The 23,683-nt window shown below is 43.5% G+C and overlaps 1 protein-coding gene across 4 annotated transcripts in view; it reads left to right on the top strand.

Moving 5' to 3' along the window:
* Positions 1-22,889, top strand: part of camk2a (calcium/calmodulin-dependent protein kinase II alpha) — a 40,530-nt gene extending 17,641 nt beyond the window's left edge. Inside the window, exons 5-19 of one of the 4 annotated variants that reach the window (XM_028984268.1) lie at positions 353-418; positions 879-951; positions 2,637-2,739; positions 6,001-6,084; positions 8,044-8,138; positions 8,677-8,799; positions 9,375-9,458; positions 10,152-10,194; positions 12,410-12,450; positions 14,527-14,559; positions 15,086-15,134; positions 16,723-16,798; positions 19,289-19,383; positions 20,269-20,497; positions 21,654-22,889. In XM_028984268.1, the coding sequence (XP_028840101.1) occupies positions 353-418; positions 879-951; positions 2,637-2,739; positions 6,001-6,084; positions 8,044-8,138; positions 8,677-8,799; positions 9,375-9,458; positions 10,152-10,194; positions 12,410-12,450; positions 14,527-14,559; positions 15,086-15,134; positions 16,723-16,798; positions 19,289-19,383; positions 20,269-20,497; positions 21,654-21,663 (1,204 nt within the window). In that variant the 3' untranslated portion in view covers positions 21,664-22,889. Of the gene's footprint in view, positions 1-352; positions 419-878; positions 952-2,636; positions 2,740-6,000; positions 6,085-8,043; positions 8,139-8,676; positions 8,800-9,374; positions 9,459-10,151; positions 10,195-12,409; positions 12,451-14,526; positions 14,560-15,085; positions 15,135-16,722; positions 16,799-19,288; positions 19,384-20,268; positions 20,511-21,653 lie in introns of all 4 variants that reach the window. The other 3 variants (XM_028984269.1, XM_028984270.1, XM_028984271.1) reach the window with 3 other exon arrangements.
* The last annotated feature ends 794 nt before the right edge of the window (positions 22,890-23,683 follow it).

Genomic DNA, 23,683 nt, shown 5'->3' on the forward strand with positions numbered 1-23,683 from the left:
ATCATGTCAGCACTTTTAAAATGTCAAGATCTGTGGCCTTGCGCATCATAGAACTGATTATGGTTCCTCTCGACTTATGTAAATCTGGGGTCAGATGGGGTGGTGGGAGCCCGATGCTCAACAAAGTCGACCACACAACCAAACCTTTCTCATTCAGTCCGAGACGGCAGCGTAAATGCGCGGTGACATAAAATAGTTTTACCCAGCGGCCCTTGTGCTGGAAGAGTGAGGGTCTTGGTTTTGACAGAAGGTATATTAGATGGCTCTCCCTCCCACCGCCTCGTCTGTCACATGCTCCAGTGGCCATCTTTGTCCTCCTGGGATTGCATAATGCTGTCTGTCTGTCCACCAGAGTGACAGGTGGGGAGCTCTTCGAAGACATCGTCGCCAGGGAGTACTACAGCGAAGCCGACGCCAGGTAAGGGGGGGCACCATCTCAGGTCAACACGTTACACAGCGGCGGAAACCAGAGCAATTAGGAGCACAGAGATGGTGTAAAACAAACAAGTGAGAAAAAGGCATTTTCTTCTCAGATATATCGATCTTCAGAGCCCAGGCAGCAAATGTCCTCTGATCTACAAGACGAGCCACTGAGTCGATGTCATTAATTCCCAGTGATGAAGTTAATGAAAGGAATCAGACGGAGTGGCCTCTCCCAGAAGAAGAGCCTTCTGCTTTCTTGGTGGACTAATCCTATGTGAGACAGGCAACGCCGCCCGCCAGTTAATTAGCACCGCGCCGATTTGCCAGGAATATAGATCACCTTCAGTCAGACCCGTCCCACCAGAACCTTGCCGGGCCGGTTATGTCAGGGCTAATTGTCAGTTTGGTGTTGCCGCTGGCCGTACTCGTTGTTTGCCTGTCTGTTCTGCGTGCAGCCACTGTATTCAGCAGATCCTGGAGGCTGTGCTTCACTGTCACCAGATGGGGGTTGTGCACAGAGACCTCAAGGTAACAACCACTTTTTTTTTCTCCCTTTCCTTTCAAGTTCATCCTCCCACTCAAAGTGTCTGGAACAAAATGTGATGCAACACTCTGCTCATTCTATTCATCAAAAATATTAAATCAACTAATTGGTAGCCTTTGTAGCTAGAAACCCATTTCCATGAATAAGAAATGTAAATCATGAAGAGGTTTTAATTACAACCAAAAAAAAAAATGTGTGGCTCTAAGAATCCAGTGCATCAGGCTTTTCATTTAAAAAAAAAAGTCATCAGCCAATCACACCTAATACCTCAACCCCCAATGATTACCCATTGCCCATCTGAAAGGTCACAACCCCGTGTGATGGGCAGGGTGAGCTTGTTATGTGTGGCCAATTCAGGCTTTTTTACTGGAGGCTCTTCCTCCCCCCAGCGGGGGCAGAATAACCGGCAAGCTGAAATATGTGAGGTAATTATGCATCACTTAGAGCGTGGTGCGGTATGGAGCGGCGCGTGGGATGGAGATGGAGCCGCTGATGCCATTACTCCCCCGCTTAGTGCCCAAACAGCGCCAGTGGGGAAGGGAAGGGGGGGTGGGAGTGGGGCTGATCCCAGCAGGGGACACAGCGCACCCTGGGTCAACACTCCAGCCATTTCCTGTCCCCTGGCTGTCAAACTAATGGCTGAAATAAAAATAAAAATGCTGCTGCTGCTGCTGCTGCTGCAGCCGCTGCTGCTTTTTTGCTGCTGTGAAATGCAGCATCGAGGAGATAATTAAGTGGTTTGTTCCTTGTCTTGGTGGTCTTTTTTGGTGTTTTTTTTTTTTTTTCAAGCTTCATATGATTCCCAGATCAGGGATTTAAATGTAACACTTTTTAATTTCCCTGTTTCCTCTATGTGGAAAACTGCAACAGAAAGATAAAATAAATATTTCCGATCAGAAATCTCTAATTAGTTTTTAAAGAATGTTAATTGCCAACCCAGCTATGAAATGGCATTCTCTGGAGAAAAGTATAAAATCTGTTTAGAGTGTCGGTGCAATGGGGGAACTCAAACTATTCAGCATTACATGAGTACGTGCTGTGATAAATGGTGCATTGTGTAGAGATCTGGCAGTTCCTTCCACCAAGCGATGTGTGTGATCCATACTGTTCAGTCCTTCAGTGCTCCACATGTTTTCAGTGCCTGGTGGGCTTTTGTGACACATATCTAAAAGGGGTGACAAAGTAGGTCAGGTCAATGAAGACAATGAGTGTGGATTTGGTGATTAGAAACGTCTTCAGAATCCTCCAAAGCCGGTCTAATGTGTGGCATAATTTGTGGAACATCATACATATGAAAACACACACACACACACACACACACACACACACACACACACACACACACACACACACACACACACACAGAATTCATTCAGTACGTTCCACCTCTCCTGGCTGTACTTCTTGGAGGTGAGGTTGAAAGATGAGCTGCATCTGTGTGGGCTCAGATGTGTCTGCATGTGTTTGTGAGGGGCAGTAAGTCATACAGACAGAGCAGTACGAGTGGAAGGAGAGGAGGAGGGGGAGGAAATGCTCATTTGTTCATCAGAATGGGATGGAGGATGGCGAGTGGGTGGCTGGGTTTTTTCAGGACGCTGAAACACTGCAATGATATGTAATCTGTATTCTATTCAGCCAAATATGCACCCCACTTTTATGTTCCTTTCAGCCTGAGAACCTGCTTCTGGCCTCCAAGTCCAAGGGAGCTGCAGTGAAGCTGGCGGACTTTGGCCTGGCCATTGAAGTGGAGGGAGAGCAGCAGGCATGGTTCGGTAAATGGCCGTTGGCACCAGATTTACCTTCTCTTTCACTTTCTGTTCCATGCTATTAGGGTTTCTACATGCTTTTATACATTATAATCACTTCATTACTGCATAATTAATGCGGAATGCTTTGCAGGGGTTAGTCTGATCAGGGTAGTCAGAGCTCTGCTATATCTCAGTTCTGTGTTCATTGTCTTTTCAAATGTGATGCAACTCTGGATATGGTTTCGTGAAATACCAGTAAGCCGTTATTACTTTAAAAAGCAATTCTGTTCACATAGAGCCAGAGCACCATGCAAAATCATTTCCCACATAACAAATTTGGCATGTGACCATGCGCATTGTCTTGAAAAAATATTAATTATGGAATAGAATTAAAACAAATGTTCTCTTCTGGCGGTTGATTGCTTGCTGAAAAAAATTAGTGGGAGAGAGCAAGAAGGACAGAGAGAGAGAGAACATCAAGTAAATTTTTTATTTATGAGTCCCCACTGAAACTGAAATTTCACCAGAGCTCCATCTAAACTCATTATTTCAGCTGCCTGCTGAATTTCACCATCCTGTTAAAAAAATTCCAGATTTTCCTGTTTAAACAAATCGACTGTCACTCTGTTATTGGTGCCACTGGATCGAAGAGGTCACTGGAATCAATTACTGTTTTTAACATCATGTCCCTTGAGCTTCCTTTAAGAGCTTTAATCAAACAATGTGGGGGGGGGCAGTTTTGCAATATTTTCACATAATCGACTTGGTCCAGTGAAGTGTGTTTCTTCCCAGCCTGTAGATGATCAGAAATTCCTTGAATCTATTCATGCCGTAGAACATACAACAGCGAGATATTTTTTAAGCTTCCTTAAATGTGTAGCCGATCAAATGTCTCCAAAGTTTACTGCCAATGACATTAACTGTTCGAGAGTTTTATTTAATGTTGACAACATTTTGCTACTTTATGGCATTGTCCATGTCTCTTGGAAGTAATTGCAAGCTGAAACTCGGAAGTTTCGTAAAATTGGGAAAAAAGTCATAAATATAATGGTTTGTAACTGTGTTTCTGCCGAATTTAAATGAAAGTTTCCCATGTCAAGTGATGTCCGTCGGTCACACCACAGCCTGGTGTCTGGACAAATTCTCCATAAAAGAACACGATCTGAAATTCTCTGACCAGGTTAACAGCAAAATCCTTACAACCCAATGAAAAGGGAATTTCAAGTGCAGCTGTCCAACACCAGACCATTTTATATTTGTATGTGCCGGATGAACAGAATAAAATGTGACCCGACACAAGTTAACACGGGCGTGTCACCAATAGACCATAACCAGCAGGTAAACGTGTAGCAGGAATCGTTCACATCACGGCCGATTCCTTTTCGCAGAGTCTGCTGCATTTTAGACCGTGAGCCACAAGCCCATCTCTGAATGCATGAATATTTATGCTCAAGCATCAATGAATCTGTTTACATAAATCAAGACTTTGAAATCAGTTCCCTCTGGATTTATAATTGATCCTATCAGTCTCCGAGTGTCTGTCACACCTTTATGGCACTGTCTGATGTGGTTGTCATGTGGGATTTTGGGAGTATGAATAATATTTGGCTGAAAAGGGCAACACAGATTTCTTGAAAATGTTTTGATAGAAAACTGTGAGTAATTGACGCTGAATGCATTACAGATTTCCCCTGAGAATGTTTCTGTCCAGCTAAGGGTCTGCCAGCCGACTGATGCCTTCATGATGTCTCAGTTTCAGACACAAAATCATTTCCTCTGCCTGCCTTTCTCTAGATCCCTAACACACACACACACACACACAACTCTCTAGTTTTTACTATATATTCCTGGGTTAATGTATAAGAATGCATATACGCAAATGACTATTAGTAACGTGAAAATGCTAACATTAACTATTAACAACTATTAACTATTAACATAAACAGACATTATATACTATAATGTCTGTAGTCTCAAATGGATTAAGAACTTACTATTTGATGTTTGGGGTGCTAATATTTTTAGCACCCCATAATCATGTTATTGTCGCTGAGCTAATGGAGGTATATTAACTACAATATTTCAGCCCCTCTGACTGCATGGGCTCAGGAACTCTAGTTTTGGGGATTCGATTATTATCAAAGCATGATTCTTATTCCTCCAATGAAAAACATTTAGTTGCAACTGAAATACAAGGGTGGTAAGTAGCCTAGTTGGTAACAAACTTGCCTTGGAACCAACATCGCAAAGTCACGGATTCAAACCCCACTTACTACCATTGTGTACCTGAGCATTGTGTCCCTGTTCATTGTGAGTATCACCAGGGGTAACTGTCCCTGTAACTACTGATCATAAGTAGCTCTGGATAAGGGTGTCTAATTAATGCTGTAATTGTAAAAAAAAGGGTAAAACTGTATAGATGCACTGTTACTAGACTATAATAGTGTGACACACAACATTAATCTGGTACAAAAAAAACTTTTACACTACAAACCTTATTAAAAATTAGTTTAATCTTAAGGCAAATCATTAATTAAACCACAATAAGGTTTTTACAATATCAAAACACATCTCAGGTGCCTCGGGTTATTGTCACAGCAGCAGACACATTCCCAGCCATTACGGTAATAGGTAGAATTCCTTCATCTTAAAACTCCCAAATGTGCTTATTAAGCGAGATAAAGGAATGATGCTTGGTGCTTCTAGAAAAGTTGGGCACGTCTCCCTTACGCCTCCATCAAATTAAGGGCCACTGCAAGGAAAGTGAAACATAGCTCTGAGTGCTATCTGCTTAATTAGCCCCATTCTCACTTTGGGGGAGGATAATTATCAAGGTGTCAATGTAATACTGAAGCAGGGCTTTTTGTTCGTAATGATAGAGTTATAAATGGGAACTTATCCTCATTGTTTCAAGTTACAACACATAGATGTAGTAGGTTTTTCTGTTCTCTATAGCTGGGTATAGGTTGGTTAACCTGACCCTGATTGCAGACGGTAATCTCAAAATATCGTTGACTGAATTATACACTTTTTTTTATACAGCGTAAAAACTCATTTGTTCTTGCCCTGGGTTGATCTAGTCACTGGCGCTAACCCAGTTTCAGAGCGATCCAGTACATTTAAGACTGAAATGTAAACGTGCACGTAAAGCTCACATCAATTCCCTGACGTCAACTGAAGTTAATTCCCTAAACCATAAAACTATTTCAGCCTTTTGTAGGACTGCTGTGGCTAATGTGGGGACGGCGACAGTGTACGTGTCTCAGGTTTTTTGTTTTCTGCCAGGCTTTGCTGGAACACCTGGATACCTGTCCCCCGAGGTCCTGAGGAAAGACCCATATGGCAAAGCCGTGGATCTGTGGGCTTGTGGTAGGTGCAACAAATAGAACACCAATCATCTTCTTACACCTTGCTGCCACTGATGCTCCTCCTTTATGAGTTCAGAACATGTGCTGTATTCTGGACGGCTGGTCCATGGGCATTTGCTTATTATTCTGTAAAATCATTGAAGCTAACGGGTCTTTTCACTTTCCAGTTAATCTTCACTTCGTTTTTTTTTTCAGTAAGTGTGTTTATTTTCATGTTAATTTCTGCCTTGAAGGTCTCGTGCTTTGTACCTACTGAAACAGGAAACGTGACCTTTTAACCCCCGTTCTACAACCTAGCATAACAGACAGACAATTGTTTTTTTAATCTCAGCTATTGTTTGACACACTTCACAATTTAGCAGGACAGCATAATATACCCCAAAATTGATCAATATAAATGAGTTTGTGCTGCACACCTCAACATACAGTACAGGCCAAAAGTTTGGACACACCTTCTCTTGTGTTTTCTTTATTTTCATGACCATTTACATTGGTCGATTCTCACTGAAGGTTACGTACTTCACAAAAAAATGTGAAATAACTGAAAACACGTTTTATATTCTAGTTTCTCCAAAATAGCCGCCCTTTGCTCTGATTACTGCTCGATGAGCTTCAAGAGGTCGTCACCTGAAATGGTTGACAGTCTTGAAGGAGTTCCCAGAGGTGTTTGGCACTTGTTGGCCCCTTTGCCTTCACTCTGCTGTCCAGCTGACCCCAAACCATCTGGATTGGGTTCAGGTCCGGTGACTGTGGAGGCCAGGTCTCCACTTTTTGTTAAGTACATAACTCCACATGTGTTCATTCATAGTTTTGATGCCTTCAGTGAGAATGTACCAATGTAAATGGTCATGAGAATAAAGAAAAGAAGGTGTGTCCAAACTTTTGGCCTGTACTGTATGTTCCATGCTATGTAGCAGAATGTTCAGAGATCAAGTTGATGCTAAGCTATTGCACCTCAAGTACACCTCGCTGCTAAATTGAATGCATTCTTTGCCTCTGTAAACCGAATGCTTGCTTTGCTTGCGTTTTTCGGTGGCGTTCTGCGCTCGTTCCATCCTCCACGTCTGAGATACGTGGGCCGTCTCAGTGCTGAAGCCCCCGGCCCTGCCGACAGTGCATGGAGGCAGTGAGGGTCTCGCAGGAGATGCAGCGAGGATGCTGGGCGAGGAGTGGGTGGAAGAGACACCCTCTGGTTTACGTGTCTCTGACACAGTGAAAGGCTCCACCTCGGCCTTCTGGCTTTCCCAGCCTTGTGGGAGTCCCTTGAATGAGGGGGCACGGCTTCAGGCTGGAGTGGGTTGAGTGTAAATATACTGTATAAAGATAAAACAACAAAGAACAATATTTCCCGGTTAAGATGGGTCCCTAAATTCTCCTCCTTTATTTAACTTTGTGAAGAAAAATAGAAGCTTCTTTATTGTCCGAAAAAGTGGTGCCGTCTTTCATTGGGAGTCTACCGATACTAGTATTTTTTGATACCGGTGATCTAATTGTTCTTGTAAAAAGAGGTTCTGGTTTCTATTTGGGCCAGTTTGACACATCTTCACGAAGAAGTGCAGACCAGCATGAGAGAGTTCATCCTCTCCAAATTACAGATAACCAGCAAGCCATCCTGTATCGTTTCTTTTTGTTCATTTCTCTGTTTATATTGCGAACACTTCCCACATGCTCCATTTTTTTATGTAGTGATGGGACAGGTTGGGCCAAAGTGAAAAATGGGCGAGAATGTGGTCTAGGTTTTGTGGTTTAAAACAGGTGTTGGGTGTGGGCCATCACATTTCTCCTCCCATCCCAGACTAACCTGTCATAGAGCTCGCTTTGCTTTGACTGTGATTTAACATCATGTTCGAAGGCACTGAGTCAGAGCCATAGAGCCGAGCGCCTGTCTTTGTGGTGTGAATGCTGGACTCCCACTCATCTTTTAAGAAGCCCACTCTTCCTCCTGCCTCCTGTCTTCCAGGTGTAATTCTGTACATCCTCCTGGTGGGCTACCCTCCCTTCTGGGACGAAGATCAGCACAGACTGTACCAGCAGATCAAGGCTGGAGCGTATGATGTCAGTACAGCACGGCACCTTATTTCGAGCCATAGATGAGCCAGACTATGTACCATGAAAATGAATGTCACCCGTTTAGCTCGTTTTGCACTCTGCAGGCAGATTTCTGAGCAGATGGTAATTATTTGAATAGATTTGCGGCCAGCATCAATTGCGGCAGTCACGCTTACTTAATTACCTTTTTTATTGTCCACCGGAAGGCACTTGCTTTTCAATTGATGGTACCGGTTCTGGTGATGCCTCATAACCGCCTGGATAATTTCACCATAGTAAATTGATGCCAGCTACAGGTCATAGATATAATAATGTTTAGGTGGAATTTAATAACACACAGCATTTGTTTCTGATGTTAGTATTTTTAACCTCAAAAATGTTTTTTTTGCTCACTTGATCTATTGCTGCAAATATGCAGACTATATTTTGTCTATAAAGAGATTCATGGCGATGTAATTGTAAACATCACATAAGATGACAACCCTTAATTTTCCTTGTCATGCTTGGTCATTTCATCTCTTTTTCTGGCCCCTCTCCTTGACAGTTCCCATCACCTGAGTGGGACACGGTGACGCCCGAAGCAAAGGACCTCATTAACAAGATGCTGACCATCAACCCTGCCAAGCGCATCACTGCTGCCGAGGCCCTCAAGCACCCGTGGATCTCAGTGAGAACTTTTCTTTTTTTTTCTTAAATCAACAAGGCAAAAGACCAATTGAAGACAACCATTGCCATATTAAGGGGACTTCGGAGTTTAATGGTGACATTAATTGCCTAATTAGCTGAAATCAGTGGCTGTGATCATCTTGTGTATGGATTCTGCAGGAATCTACTCTCTGGGGCAATTGGATTATATTTATACTTTGTACTCTAAATACACAAACATATGCTAATGCAATCACTCTTTAATTAAGAGAGATATCATAAAATAAAATAAATATTTTCTGGTGTAATGTGGATGCCTTTAGTCTGTTATAATCCTGAAATGGCCCACATATATTTGAAAGCTTCCCAATTTCCCACCACTGTTTGGCCTGGTCTGCATATTTGCATGAGAAGTTATATAAAAACATCCTATTACAATACAGACAGAAACATCACCCATCAATACCAGCAGCTGACTGATCATTATTTATGTATTCATGTCCAGAAGGGCCCTGTTTACTTTAAAGGGCAATACAATAAACCTGTAGCACAGTTGGCCACCTTAAGGTGAACCGGTCTGTCTTTTTTGCTCCCCAGCATCGCTCCACTGTGGCCTCCTGCATGCATAGACAGGAGACCGTGGAGTGCCTGAAGAAGTTCAACGCTCGCAGGAAGCTGAAGGTAAGAAGGAAAAAAAAAAACTCCATATATTGTATATTGTTTTCCATATTTTTGTTGTGAATCATTGCTCAAAGCAACCCAATTTGTGGTGTTTTATGTTGCAGATGCATTCCCCTGAGAGCACTTACTTTAATCCATCCGCTATTTACAAAAAGATTTGCATAGCCTCTTCCATGCTGCATTCTCAGGTTTTATAATGATTATAAGTTCAGAGAAGGCTCTTAAGAATTTGGGAGCCTCCACAGCTAATGATAAAAACAAGACAGTGTTTAAGCCTCAGAGAATTTACACAGCAAATGGGTTAAAAAAAAAAAAGAACTGCGGGGTTTGTGTCTTCTACCTTTTTTCTACCTCTGTTTGTTCTCTCTTCCCTCCCTCTGGTCCGTGCCCTGTGGCTTCAGAACAGCAAAATCAATTTGACAGAGCAGGCAAGCAACAAGATGGAAAGGGGGAGCGAGAAACTGTGCCCTGATGCCGTGACTCTTGTTTGGCGCCACTCCTGCGTGTACCGCCGGGAGGACGCGAAAGTTCCGCTTTACAGATTGGTCTTAAATTCATATCAGATACAGATGCTGCAGCGTCAGATCGGCTCCCCGGCACTGGGACCATATTCCCACCCTCTTCCTGTTTCTCATTACTGTTTTCCAATCACGTGAACCAGTCTCTTCCTTTTTTTTTTTTTCTTCCTTTCAGGGAGCCATCCTGACCACAATGCTGGCCACACGCAACTTCTCAGGTGAGCATTAAGGCCGGCTGTTAACCATCGTAAATTTGTCGAATAGGAATAGGAAATATCCCAGATGCCAAAAATGACAAACAGCACTTTGGTTTCGAGAATACCTGATGGGAGCTGAGAGGTTGTGATGCCAGAATCTCAGGTCTCAGCTACAGTGCCTTCCAGAAGATCGCCATGGTCTACACCTGCAGAAAGCACTGTCAAGCGCAGATCATCGTGCCAGGCTGCAATCTAAGCCCTTCCTGCAGCTGTTGGAAACAGGGTGAACATGTAATGGTTGTAAAGTCGAATTTTCCGGAGGTCAGACAGACCTTACCCTAACTTTTTTTTTTTTTTTTTACATTGTAATGAAAATGGAAAACCAGATGAAGATTTTATTATAAATAATTCAGAAGCTTTTAATTTTTGCAAATGGTGTAAAAACATATGGAATTATATTCCAGGGAATTTTGAAGGTCAGCAAGGGACATTTTAGTGAAAAAATAAACTTTAGCTACATGCTTCTCTCTGAAGTGACAGCATTGTCTTAATGATGACATTGAAGTTGGAAGATGGCGGCCATCTGTTCAACGAAGCCACTTATCACAATGTGGACTGCTTGTCGACAAAAGTTGCCGCTTGCAGCGGCGCAGCCATCTGCCTCCAAGTCTCTGCTCTGCAAATATCCCTCACCACCTCCACCAGTAGCGGGGACATATGTTTGCTCCCCATTGTCCATTTTGTTGTGTCTCAAGGGCTGATGCCTTCCCTGTAACTGACACTCAGTTGGAACTGCAACATTCCCACACCAGATGTGGAATTTTATTCATCTCAGGCACCATAATGTCACAGTAGTCACACACTTTATAGGTATCGTTCAAGTTTAACAAGAGGAGAGGGTGGTGATTCCGTTAGAATGTGAAGTGAAATCTGCCTTGTTTAACACGCACACACACACACACACACACACACACACACACACACACACAGTCAAAGATACACACTTGCCAAAAAGTTTTGATTGGAAGCCAAGTTCCTCAGCTGTGATTGCTATGAGACCTTGCTAAGGTTAAACCCTGGGAAGAACCCCCTAGGCACTGTCATTCATCCTTTGCCCCACTCACTCTGCTGGTCTATCTTTACCCCCACGAAAGTGACAGAAGGAGCCACTGTCAAAAGATTTGCAGACAGATTACGGCCCAGACCTATTTATGTGGCCCCTATTCGCGTCTACTAGTGCTGTAACTGGAGACAGATCTGCACTTTTTCTTTAATAGATAGCCAGCTCCTGGACTTGAGCAGGGGCGTGGCTCGGAAGTGCCGCGTTAAGCACTGGTCCAGGGCCAGTTCTGCTCTTTCCGCTGTAATGGCTGATTAGAAGAGGTTGAAAGCACATTCTCCCTGGGGAAGCATCGCTCTGCCGCAGTCTTATTGCGCAGAAGACCCTTAATAGCACAGGGTTCCTTCTGAGCCAGTGAGGTCACAAGGTCAGGGGGCTTAGGATTGGGCTACACCCTACATGGCCACGCCCATGGCTGCTGGGACGGCAAGGGTCCGCGGGGGGCCGGACCAGAGTTAAAATTAGCCAACATGTTGAAGAAAATAAAGACGGGCAGGGGAAACACCCTGGCCCAGCTCTCAGCCAGGGCAATAAATTAACGATTGCAGTGCTGGCATGGCGAGTGGGTGAGCAATGAAAGGAGAGAGAGAGAGAGAGAGCGAGAGAGGAGGGATGGATGGCTAGAAATCGACAGAGCGGTGCAAGGCAGAGAAAGGAAAACTGGGTGGGAGTGAAAGAAGACTGAAGAGAACAACAGGGACGGGGCATGGCGCTTGGGTCATCAACACAGTTTAGCCCGTGAAGGAATGTGGCTCTGCTGCTCCCCAATGCTGCCCGCCTATCTCAAGTGCTCCTATATCAGGGACCCGTCCTGAGCAGCCAGCCTCAGTCTCTAATGCTGGAGCAGAACCTCGGGGCCCTCTGGGTAAAAGGAGACGCCTTTCATCCACAAAGCCTTGTTGGACCGATGTTGAAGGAACGTCCGACAAACTTTTGAAGTGACTTTTGTGAACAATGTGACTGCAGGAGACAAACTGTTAGGATTGCTTTCTAAGATTTCTCTGGAAGTTACACAACCTGGAGAGGAGCAGCTTGCAATGCCCTTCGCACTTCTCTTTTGGGCGTTTGTGCCCTTTTTGATTGCCATCTCCCTGTTTCTCTTTGTTTCCCGTTCAGGAGGCAAGAGCGGGGCCAACAAGAAGACAGATGGCGTAAAGGTAGGGACGCATTGGGCTGTTTAAGACAAGAATGTCTGGGCTTAATGGCCAGTTGTTCACGTGGCAGCTGATGCACCGAAGGCTCAGTATTATGCAGGATGCGCACAAGGTGTAAAACGTACGCAGCATTTAAAATAATGCTCAGTCATGATTACCACATAAACACACTGGTATTTGAAATGCTTTTACAATATGCATTGAACATCTTCATATTTCAAATAAGTTTTAATCTATTTCTCTCATAGCCTTTCTAAAATGAAATACAGATAACATTGTTTTGTAATGTTGTGATATGTCGCACTCACCATTGGACCTAAAGATGTGAAAACCTTCACGGGGGGGGTTAGTTGCACCTTTTCTTCTCATCTCACACAACAACAAACTGTTGCGAAGAACGGCACTTTTAATCACAAAACCAGAAAGCGAAAAGGCAAATAGATGCAGCAGATGCAACATTTAGCAAAATTGTGTCGATATTGAGTCATTTGATTTGATGAACAATGAATCAGCTTTGCTAAAGACATGCAGAAGAGAAAAGTGTATGTGTGGACCACCGGTCAAAAGTTTAAATATACCTACTCATTTATAGGTAATTTTCTTACTGTTCTTACATTGTAGAACAAGACTGAAGTCTAAAAAAAACTAGAAAATGATGCGCTAGGTTGCTTGGTCAACAGAAACAAGGCAACATGTTTTATATTTTATAGCTCTTCAAGGCAGCTAATATTTTGCAGAGATGACAGAATTTCTCGGCCAACTTAAGTTCCTGTGTTGAGCCCTTTGTTGTCTGCTTTTCCTGCACTCAACAAGCATCTCATGAAGCTGCCATTTACAAGAATCAAAAAGTTAGATATGTATTTCCTGTAATGGATTCTACAAATGTTCACTTTTTTGACTGGCAGTGTTGATCTATTCATCAACCTTTCGATAATCAAGTAAAAGACTGTATGTTGAGGCCATTTCAATTTGGGATATTGATTAAAAAACATCATGAATGTTACAGTCATGGAATCTAATTCTAACAGTATATATATATATATATATATATATATAGTAAAAAGATTTGCCATATTATATATAATATAATATAATATATAATATTAATCTATCATCATATATAGCAATGTATAAAATTTAACCATCATATAAAGGTACACAGGAGTGTATAAAATTGCATTAAAAACATATTAAATGAAATTCCTTAAACAACGTATAAAACTATACATTTGGCTTTTTTGACTGTTAATGCTTCTTGCTGTTTCTGTATCCTGTTCAGTCACTGGGCTCAGTCTTGCTCTGAGTTTTGCTTCTTTGGGCTTTAGTGTCCTGTCCACGTGCCACCATTACTCAGGTCTGGACAGCAGCTGCGTGCAGAAAGCCACAAAACAAAAAAGCAGCATCCTGAAACAAGCGGAGCGCTAAGGATTTTATCAGCTCTGATTCACCGACACAAAGATCACACAGGCTGTCCATCTTTGTGAGGACCCAGTGTCATGCACCTGTAATATTTAATTTTTTCCAATCTTTGTGAGGACATTTTGTTCTCAGCTATGTTCATGAGCTGCTCTCACAATTCTACTGGTTTGAAGCGTTCTTATATCCAATGCTTTGAAAAGAAAATATTAAATTACCAAGAACAAATGAGCAGGTTTTACAGGTATAGAGTTTTTTGTTATTGGTGTGAGTCGGCGTGTGATTGCGCTGATGTTACCTTATCGCCACGGGGATAAAGGACCCTTGTGCCGCTTGTGTCGGAGGCATGCCGTTTGATTGAGGATTATTGAGGAATGCCTCTCGAGCCGGAGCAGTGCCCACACTGCCTCCCCCATCAAAGGCATTCCTTCCTGCCTGTGGCCCTGTAGCTTCCATCGGGTACACCAGCAACCAGGAACCAGGGAACTGGCACTGACCGAGAGACTCACTCTCCTAAACAGCCACACACACACACACACACACACACACACTCATACACACTACAGCATGGAGTTCTCTCTGGCCTCTCTCTGTCGCACCCTGGCCTCCGTCTCCATCTCATTGTGCGTGTTCCTGTTTAACCTCTTCTCATTTCTCTTCCAGAAAAGGAAGTCCAGTTCCAGCGTCCAGCTGATGGTGAGTGTGATATTCCCCCCCAACCCCATCCTCCTGGCCGGGCGTCTCTGCGGAGCTCCCGTACTAGCCGACTTTTTCCGCCTAACAGGGAAAGTCACACTGCATTACCTTTTATTTAAAACAACAACCAACCAATCAAAAAAGCGAATGAGCAAATCATTCAGAATGGAGCTGGACTTTCTTTTTGTCGTTGTGGACATCTCATCTCTGATGTTGCCCAATACGTGCTGCTTTGTTTTGTTTTTTGGTTATTTTTCGGTACTGTAGCTTACTGTGCGTTTCTCTCAGTTGGGTCAGTGTGGGACAAGCTGTCTTTCTCGATGTAAATGTTCTCCCTGTTGCCCCGCCTCTCGACTCCGAGCCCTTAAATTCCACTAACGCCGCGGTGGCCGAAGGGACCCGGTTTATTTTTTCTTTATTCCTTCGAAGGCAGCAGGAGGCAGAAGATGGGATGGGGACGCCGTCGTCTTGACCCCCCCCCCCCCGTCCTCACTTACTCTGAAACTGTTTGTATATCATTTTTCAGGAGTCCTCAGAGAGCACTAATACCACCATCGAGGACGAGGACACCAGAGGTAAGACCGCCTTGGCGTCGCTTCCAGAGACGTAGGATGGCGGGACAGTGGAGATTACGTAGCCCCGATTTGTTCCGCTCCAGTCAAATTTTACACTCAAAGCTGTTGGCTCTTGTCTTTCGGCAGCTCTGAAGGCGACTCTTAATAAAGATATAAATACATCTTCCAGCAGCACAACAGGGACATTAATAGCAGCCCGGTCTTCTACTTGGGTTTCAGCCCGACGTTCCACGGCTCAAGTGTCGTGCACCAGGGCCCTCGGGTGATTAGTGCCGCTCAGGACCACTTCAGGGAGATTTTAAAAAGCTCGAACAGAGCGAGTTTTCCTCTTTGACTGAATGGACGTGAGCAAGGCTGTTAGGTAACTGAGGGTGGGGGAGGCGTTACCTGGGCGGCGAAGGTCTGTGAACGCCGCTCTCGTCTTTTTTTCTTTTGAATCCGAAGTTCACCCTTTAATGCCGCTTTGGAAAGAATAGATTTTTTTTTTTTCTGTTCCTCTCGCTTTCTGTTCTCTCTCAAGAAGGCCAGATGTATAATGTGATTAACTTGACGTACTCCCACAGGGCCGGCTGTGGACGGCGGCGAGGGGGGGGGCAGCGAGCAGAGATGGGGTGTGGGTGGGGAGAGAGAGAAAGAGAGAGCGCCCGGTGGAATGTAGGGTGAATTAGTCAGCCATTGGAGGGAAGGGTCCAGAATTAATCATTTCATTGACTTAAGGTGATTACGGGATTTTGACAAATGAAGATCTGATCTTCATTTGTCTTCTCTCATCCCGCACTGTGCATTGCTGGTGTGTAGCTGGGTACAGGGGCGCTACGGAGCTGGAGGGGTGCAGGAAGTGACTGCAGGGAGGATGTGGACCCAGGAAGGCCAGAACTGACCTTGCTGCTCGAACTTCTCGATAAAAGCAGGCATCGGTGGGAGGAGAGCGCTCTTCCTGCTGGCACTGTCAGCTCTCAGCGTGGGCAGAACGGCCCCCACATTCTCGCAACACAGCAGCGCAGTCCTGCACAATGCAGCGCACACACACACTTATACCCCCTGCACAATAAAGTGCTCAAACACACACACACACACACACACACACACACTCTCGAATGGCTGTAAAGATCACTACGCATAGATGTACACTTTACAACGGCAGAGTGAAGGATAGGCAAACACAGATTTGCAAAATTCACCACACACTCTGAAAACACATATACATTTACATTTACAGCACCCTGACACCCTTATCCAGAGAGACTTACCACCAGTAGTTACAGGGACAGTCCCCCACTGGAGACACTCGGGGTTAAGTGTCTTGCTCAGGGACACAATGGTAGTAAGTGGGGTTTGAACCTGGGTCTTCTGGTTCATAGGCGAGTGCATTACCCACTAGGCTACTACCACCCAGGTATATAGATGGCATGTAAATGTGTGGCTATCATCACTGTTATAGCTACTTGACAAAAACAAAAGCAGGAGGAGAATATCTTGGCTGCTGAAATGCATCGGGGAAGAAAACGCAGCATTTTGGGAAGGAACGGCTTTGGGTGCAGCAATGGATTCCGGCTGGCTGTGAAGAAGCTCTGTGTCTGTGTTCTAGTGAGAAAGCAGGAGATCATCAAGGTGACGGAGCAGCTCATCGAGGCAATCAGCAACGGCGACTTTGAGAGCTACACGTAAGTGGCGTGGCCACACCCCGACTCCTGCTCTTTATCGATTTCGGTTTCATGTTTGGTCTCGGCTGCTTTTCTCTCGACCCTTTTTATTTTTTTGGTCCCCCGCCTGCGTTACTTATCTGCAGTTGTTGACTGGATGAATCATTCATGTCTAACTGCTGTTCTGTTCTGCAGCTCTGATGTTTGAGTCAGACGCGGGGTGACGTTCCCTAAACGGGCAAGATGTTCCAATTCTACCTGTGATGGGGACCCTGATCTTTATTAAAATGCATTTGCCTGAATAAAAACACAGGCATATTAATATGTATATTTTACCTTTTTCTGGGGAAAAACTATGTTATATTTAACATATATTATTAACATAGTTTATGACCAAATGTACAATTTCATATACAATTTTAAACATTTTTAAAGTACAAATACCAGCAATCTTGCAAACGTAGAACATACATGAAAATATATATATTTTAAACTGCAGCATATTTTATTTTTGAATGTCACTATATTGTACCTACTGCCTAAATGTGGGTAATAAACGTATGTAACGCAGACTGACAGCAGAGGCTCCATACAGCATTCTAGTATTCTGAATACGTACCGCCGTCTGTGTTTTTTTTTTACGTTTTTACATCCCAGCCTGGTTCACCGTAACAGCAGGAGGCTTCGATGCTCGGACCTCAGCCACGTTCCCGGCGCCAGCGTAGACTTTGCAATGGGCTTCAGCAGGGCGATGCGTGCTCCGTTGCTCGCTGTGGTCTGCTGTGTGTGAGGCTGTGAATAGCTGTGGATTATGAGATGGGATGTAATTGCTGGATCCATACGATGCTTCCTGGCCTTCTGGTTTCCTCTGGACCCCTCTGTGAAAAGAGAAGTGACAAGCAAAAAAATCTGGGTGCAAATTAAATTTAACAGGTCACATTGTTGAGGGGAAACGGGTTGCATGTAACGTTAAATTTAATTACTGAAAAAATGATAATTGTAATCCGTTATAGTCACATCTGAAAAGGGTGTAACTTATTGAAAGATTTGTGATTGCAATTTTCGTTACATTTTAATATTGTCTACAAAACCTTGCCGATATGTTTAATAATAAAAGGGAATCAAGGGAGTGGTCATAGTGTCAGCCAATCAGCTCTCAGAGACTGTAAAAATCCTCGTGAGGCGGACATTGTTAGTTGAATGTGACGAGCCGCCGGTCCTGGTACTGAGCCCGACTGTTCGGATGTTGGAGCACTGGAGTACTGTATCTCACCACCGAAAAACACTACAGGGCTAGCGTCACGGAACAAAGCACCTGCTCGTATGACAGATTCTGGCTCCACAGCTTAAACTATGCGTGTGGCCTTCATTTGCCAAAAAAGACTTTTGGCTGTGAAAGCCTAAGCAGTCTACCGGCTGTGGCTGTTGCCATGATCCCCTCCTGGGAGGGGACCTGAGGTTAATTCGGAGGTGCTTTAACACAGACAGGGCCTGGGAGGAGGTTTAGACCTCAATTTGCATCCATGAACCGGGGACGGATTCTTAGAAAAAATAAAAAAAGACGTCTGCTTCTAACAGCATGTGTGTGCAAGGGCAGAGCTCCTCTCATCTGCCTGACCGGGCCTCTGGAAAGAATCTGCTACCTTTTTTCCAGCCGGCCATGTGCCGAGAGCACGGAAAAAATCTGCCATTTTCCCCTGCACGGTCGTATACAGTGTCCTAAAATATAACGGGAGCCGAACTCACACTCGCACACATCATCACCCAAATGTAGCTTTCAGACTTGCCGAGTCTCTAAAGATAACCTGCTGCTTCCTCTCTCGCTGTCCCAGACTCACCGCTTTTCCTTTGCCTTTGTGCCACTACACTTTCCTCCTGTCACGTTGTTTTGTATCTCTTCCGCTTCCCTTGCTCCAACAGCGAGACTTGATCAGATTGTCTGCGGGAGAAACCTGTTCACTAACGTTGCCGCGGGCTTCTGAGCGGCCTGCGTGTAGCTTTAAAATATAGTTTTGTGGGGCTGACAAAATATGTGAATCACGGCACCTTTTCTAGCCTGAGCTGTTTCTTTCTTGGGTTCAGGTTCAGACTTTGCGTTTTTCTCCTCTTTATTGTGCTAATGTTTGCTTAGAGGATTTAAAAGATAAAATTGGGAACACTGAAAAGGTGCTGGGTTGGTTAGCGGGTCATGTTTAGTCCTTTCTTTCTTTGAAAGCTTGTAACTTGTGTCTGGAGAAAGAAGGACTAGAGCCAGTGACCGATGCTGGTAGGTACCGTGGCGGGCATCTGTTGTGAGACTGCAGTGGGCACTTGTCCACAGACACCGTCTGTGGTGTTGTGGTCATTACCTGATCGGAAGCAGTGCTTGGAGCCAGTTCAGATGCTCCTGAGGGTTCAGATGGGCCGGAGGATGACCAGTGCTGTTAGTCGTGTTTAACACTATTGGAAAACTCAACCATACATGATTAAAACGGTCTTTTCTATCAGTGTTCCTCTCCTCTTCTTCTGTAGGAAGATGTGTGACCCAAGCGTCACAGCTTTTGAACCTGAAGCACTGGGAAACCTGGTAGAAGGTCTGGACTTCCACCGTTTCTACTTTGAGAACCGTAAGTTCTGCCCTAACATCACAAAAGCGAGGGGAACTGTGTTGTACTGCAGCTCTCATTGCGATGGGTCTTCATAACGAAGGCCAAGTGAAACCAGCTTATTAACCTTCATAAACTGACCATTTTGTGTAATAGAGTGAACCATTTCTACTCCCTGGTGGTCAGGGAGATGTTAAGGTTTCGCGAGGTTAAAACATACAGAGATCACCAGCGGCCGCTGCAAATGCGGGCACTCATCACAGTCTCTTCGCTGCATGAGAACAAAAGGTCAAACTGGAATGAGAGTTTTTTTTCTTCCAGCAAAATGCAATAATGAGAGAAATAATAGAACACGGAATCCACATGTGGCTCTCTTAAAGTGGACGCAGCCGCCATTAGCAGTGCCATGCTTCCTGTCAGCTGAGACCACAGACGGTCGGCTTCTCCGCAACATAGATTTTCATATTTATTGCCAGTGAGGTTTGAACACTTCTCGCTTCTAATAGCTGCCCCTCCCTTAGGAAGAGGAAGTAGCTTTAATGGGCCTGACAGGGACAATTAGAAAGAGGCTTGGAGAGAGTAATTGAAAAGTTTAATAGATTAATCTTTGCAAATTAGGAAAGGAGTTTGTCTGAATTTAATGCACTCAAATGGTCACCTAGGTGATACCAAAGACACATTTTACTCACTCACGCACATGTTCTAATGTATATCAGTGTGCACACTGTATGATTGGATTGAGATTTGAGGTTTGAGAGGCTTCTGGAGATGTTGGATGGTAGGACCACTCGAGGAGCCTGCAGTGATGAATCATTGCGAGGCAGGACTCCTTTGTGTTAAAAATAACTTGTGATTCTATTGACTCGCCAGTTTCAGTAAAGTCTTATCGATCTCTCACCTCTTCAGTGTGGTCAAAGAACAGCAAGCCGGTCCACACCACCATCCTCAACCCTCACATCCACCTGATTGGCGAGGAAGCGGCATGCATCGCCTACATCCGCATCACACAGTACATCGACAACAACGGCATGCCGCGCACCGCCCAGTCTGAGGAGACGCGCATCTGGCACCGTCGGGACGGGAAGTGGCAGATTGTCCACTTCCACCGCTCAGGAGCGCCCTCTGCCATCACCAAGTAAGCAGGCCAGGTAAGATAATGGACCACCAGAGACAAAGCTCTGTAGTGTCATCTGGTGGTGAGAATGGACGGTGACATAAATTCAGATGTACTGAAATACACTCTACCAGTCAAAAGTTTGGACTTACCTGCTCATTTATGGGTCCTGCATTTTTTACACTATAGAACAGACTGAAGATACCGGACTATGAAATAGCATACACAGTAAACAACAACCAAAAAAATGTAAACAAGGCAAAAAGTTGAAGAGTGGCTTTTGATGAGGACTATTGAACAAACGTAAAGGTACTGAAAAAAAAGCTCTGAAAAAGACAGATCCAGCAAACACTTTCTGATTCTTGCATTTGATTCTTCAAAATGGGCTCCAACTTATATAAATATAATCTTTTGACTGTTTGTTTCTCTGTTTCTAAATTTTCTTTAATCTACTTTAAAGTGGCGGCCTAGCGGTTAAGGAAGCGGCCCCGTAATCAGAAGGTTGCCGGTTCGAATCCCGATCCGCCAAGGTGCCACTGAGGAGCCAGTGAGCAAAGCACCGTCCCCACACACTGCTCACCAAGGGTGATGGTTAAAAGCAGAGGACACATTTCGCTGTGTCATCGTGTGCTGTGCTGCAGTGGATCACAATGACAATCACTTCACTTTCACTTTCAAACTTTGCAGAGGGCACCTTTTACAACATATAGTACAACAGTGGATGTGACAAATAAAACATCTTAATTCTGTCTCTCTATCAATCAATTGATTTGATAAAAAAGGTGTCACCTGTAAGGATTACCTACATTCAATAAATCAATCAATCAAAGAAGGATCACATTAAATAAATGTATAATCTTCAATTAGTCAATATCACATTTTTATTAAGCTCCAAAACATGTGTTTGGTGTTCATGTTATAACAACAGTAATAAACAATAATATCAACAATCATATAAACAATAATAATGAATATAGTTTCTATAATCATAGTCATCATAATCATTTATATGGTTGTTGTTGTTTTGATAATAACACACAAAACATCCAAACTAATAATCATATTTATTATTTAATTATTATTATTGTTATTAAAATATTAACAATTATATTGCAACTTTTTTGTTCCTCTGACTGATTTGTTCCTGTTCTTGTTCCCTCTCTGTATATCTCATCAGTTTCAGCTAAAGTGCTGGAGGGCTTGAGTGCGACGCCTCCTTCATGACCCTGCTTAACTGCTGGCTGCGTGGGGACCCAGAGAGGGGGAGAATCAAGCTCCTCTGCCCTCCCTCTACCACTCCATCCCCCCCGTCCCTGTGTCCCTGCTCTCCGTTCCATCCCTGCCTCTCATCTCTTACTTGAAGTCCATTTATGCCTCCACTTACTCGACAACACAAAAGGCCTTCATGTCCTCCATGTCGATTGGATGCGATGTTGTTTATACTTGATACACATATGATGGTAATTCAAGTGTTTCTGATCAATCCTGGTCTAACAATCAACATCACTTCCTGTCTAAAGATATTGTAGTGAGAATTAACCACTTCATAAAACGACACATTGATTTAAATTAAGCTTCATGTGAGTGTAGACACATCATTACTGAATGTAAATATGTATTTTTGAGAAAATATCCGTATTTTATATTATCATGCTGGTACAAGTTCACTGCGGTGTATCCACCGACAGACCATTCATGAGGATTGCAGAAACTTGTCACATAATTATCTTTAATACATACAGCATATCACAGTATGATGAGGAAAGACCGTCCATATTTATCTCAATCAAAATATATTTATCTTTAAACCTAACAGAGTTGTATTGGAAGTATTAGAGTTCTATTAGATTGTTTATCAGGTTGTATAAAGGTGGACGCTGCTCATGGAATGTTAGCACTTTGCTGTAGATCTTCCAGATGATATTGTGGGACTGCTGCTCCGCACAGATCCTAAAGGACTAATTTAGGCCTCTAAATAGATGAAACCAGGATCCACATCCAGCTCCCCCTCTGAGACCCCTGTCCCACAAGATCCCACTGCAATAACATATCAGAATAATTCTCCAAAAACAACTTTTTTCCAAACAATTTTGAAAGATGTGCTGTTTAGTGATTTTTTTCCTTCATGTGATACCTTCCTTGTACGTACATGGCCAATCATTATGTGTATTGCATGTGAATCAACATGAATGTAGTCACTACCTTGGTTTACTTTTTACTCTCAAACACATGAATATAATATATATCCTGTTTTATGGCGTAATGTGAGATGAAACAGAAAGCTTATTGTACGTTAACCCTGTACATGGAACCTGGAGATGGACCGGTTGCCCTGAATAAGTGTCCTCTGAACTGCCAAAATCATGCTTCAAACAATGTGAACATTTAAAATAGTTTAAAACTTTGCATTCTATTACAGTTTCTGCAGTTTATAATACAGTTTTATGTCAGTGAATGGATAAAAAAAACAAAAAAACAAAAACACAAACATCCAGACATCATTTTCTAGGACTTGCGAGAGAGAGACTTTATACTTCTTATTTTTCAAGAAAATCTTCAGAGTGAAAATGGCTTCCGCCGCTGTGTAATATTGGAGCTTCCAGCAGAAAGGTTCTCCTTTTCTTCTGTACGTCGAGCACAGCCTGAGACGCGTGCGGAGACTACCCACCATACCGAAAGCACACTGACAACACGGCATATAAAACTCGTCTTTTGATATTTGACTAGAAACATGTACTGTAAGGCTCTGTTTTCCGTGGAGGCATGCAATTTGTAATGTTCTGAAGGTGACTGTGTGTGAGCGTGTGCACGTTTTGTGCGTGTATTTTTTCATTTTCTTTTCTATAACTTGAATGCTGTTTACTACTATGGGCCAGAAGCTGTAAATAAAAGCGTAGTATAACGTATTATGAAGGCATCATAGGACTGCCTTCAAAAGCAGTGTGACATAGAAACGCCTAAAACCTGCATTTACAGTGTTTTGTATGTTGCTGACCTCTAGTCTCCTTCCAGCCAATGACCAGTCACAGTTCGCAGATGAAACTGGCCTCTCATCACCTGCTGGGTCTAGTGTGATTTCATAAATTGGTGTTAAAGGAACATGCGCACGATTAAAATGTTGTGTATCAGTAGTAGAGCATTGCAGTTTTGGTAATGTTAGATTTCTGATTTTTCATGATTTTCATCTGTCTAGAAAAGTAGCTGGGC

The sequence above is a fragment of the Denticeps clupeoides genome, chromosome 6 (assembly GCF_900700375.1).
Source record: "Denticeps clupeoides chromosome 6, fDenClu1.1, whole genome shotgun sequence".
In the NCBI taxonomy this organism is placed as follows: domain Eukaryota; kingdom Metazoa; phylum Chordata; class Actinopteri; order Clupeiformes; family Denticipitidae; genus Denticeps; species Denticeps clupeoides.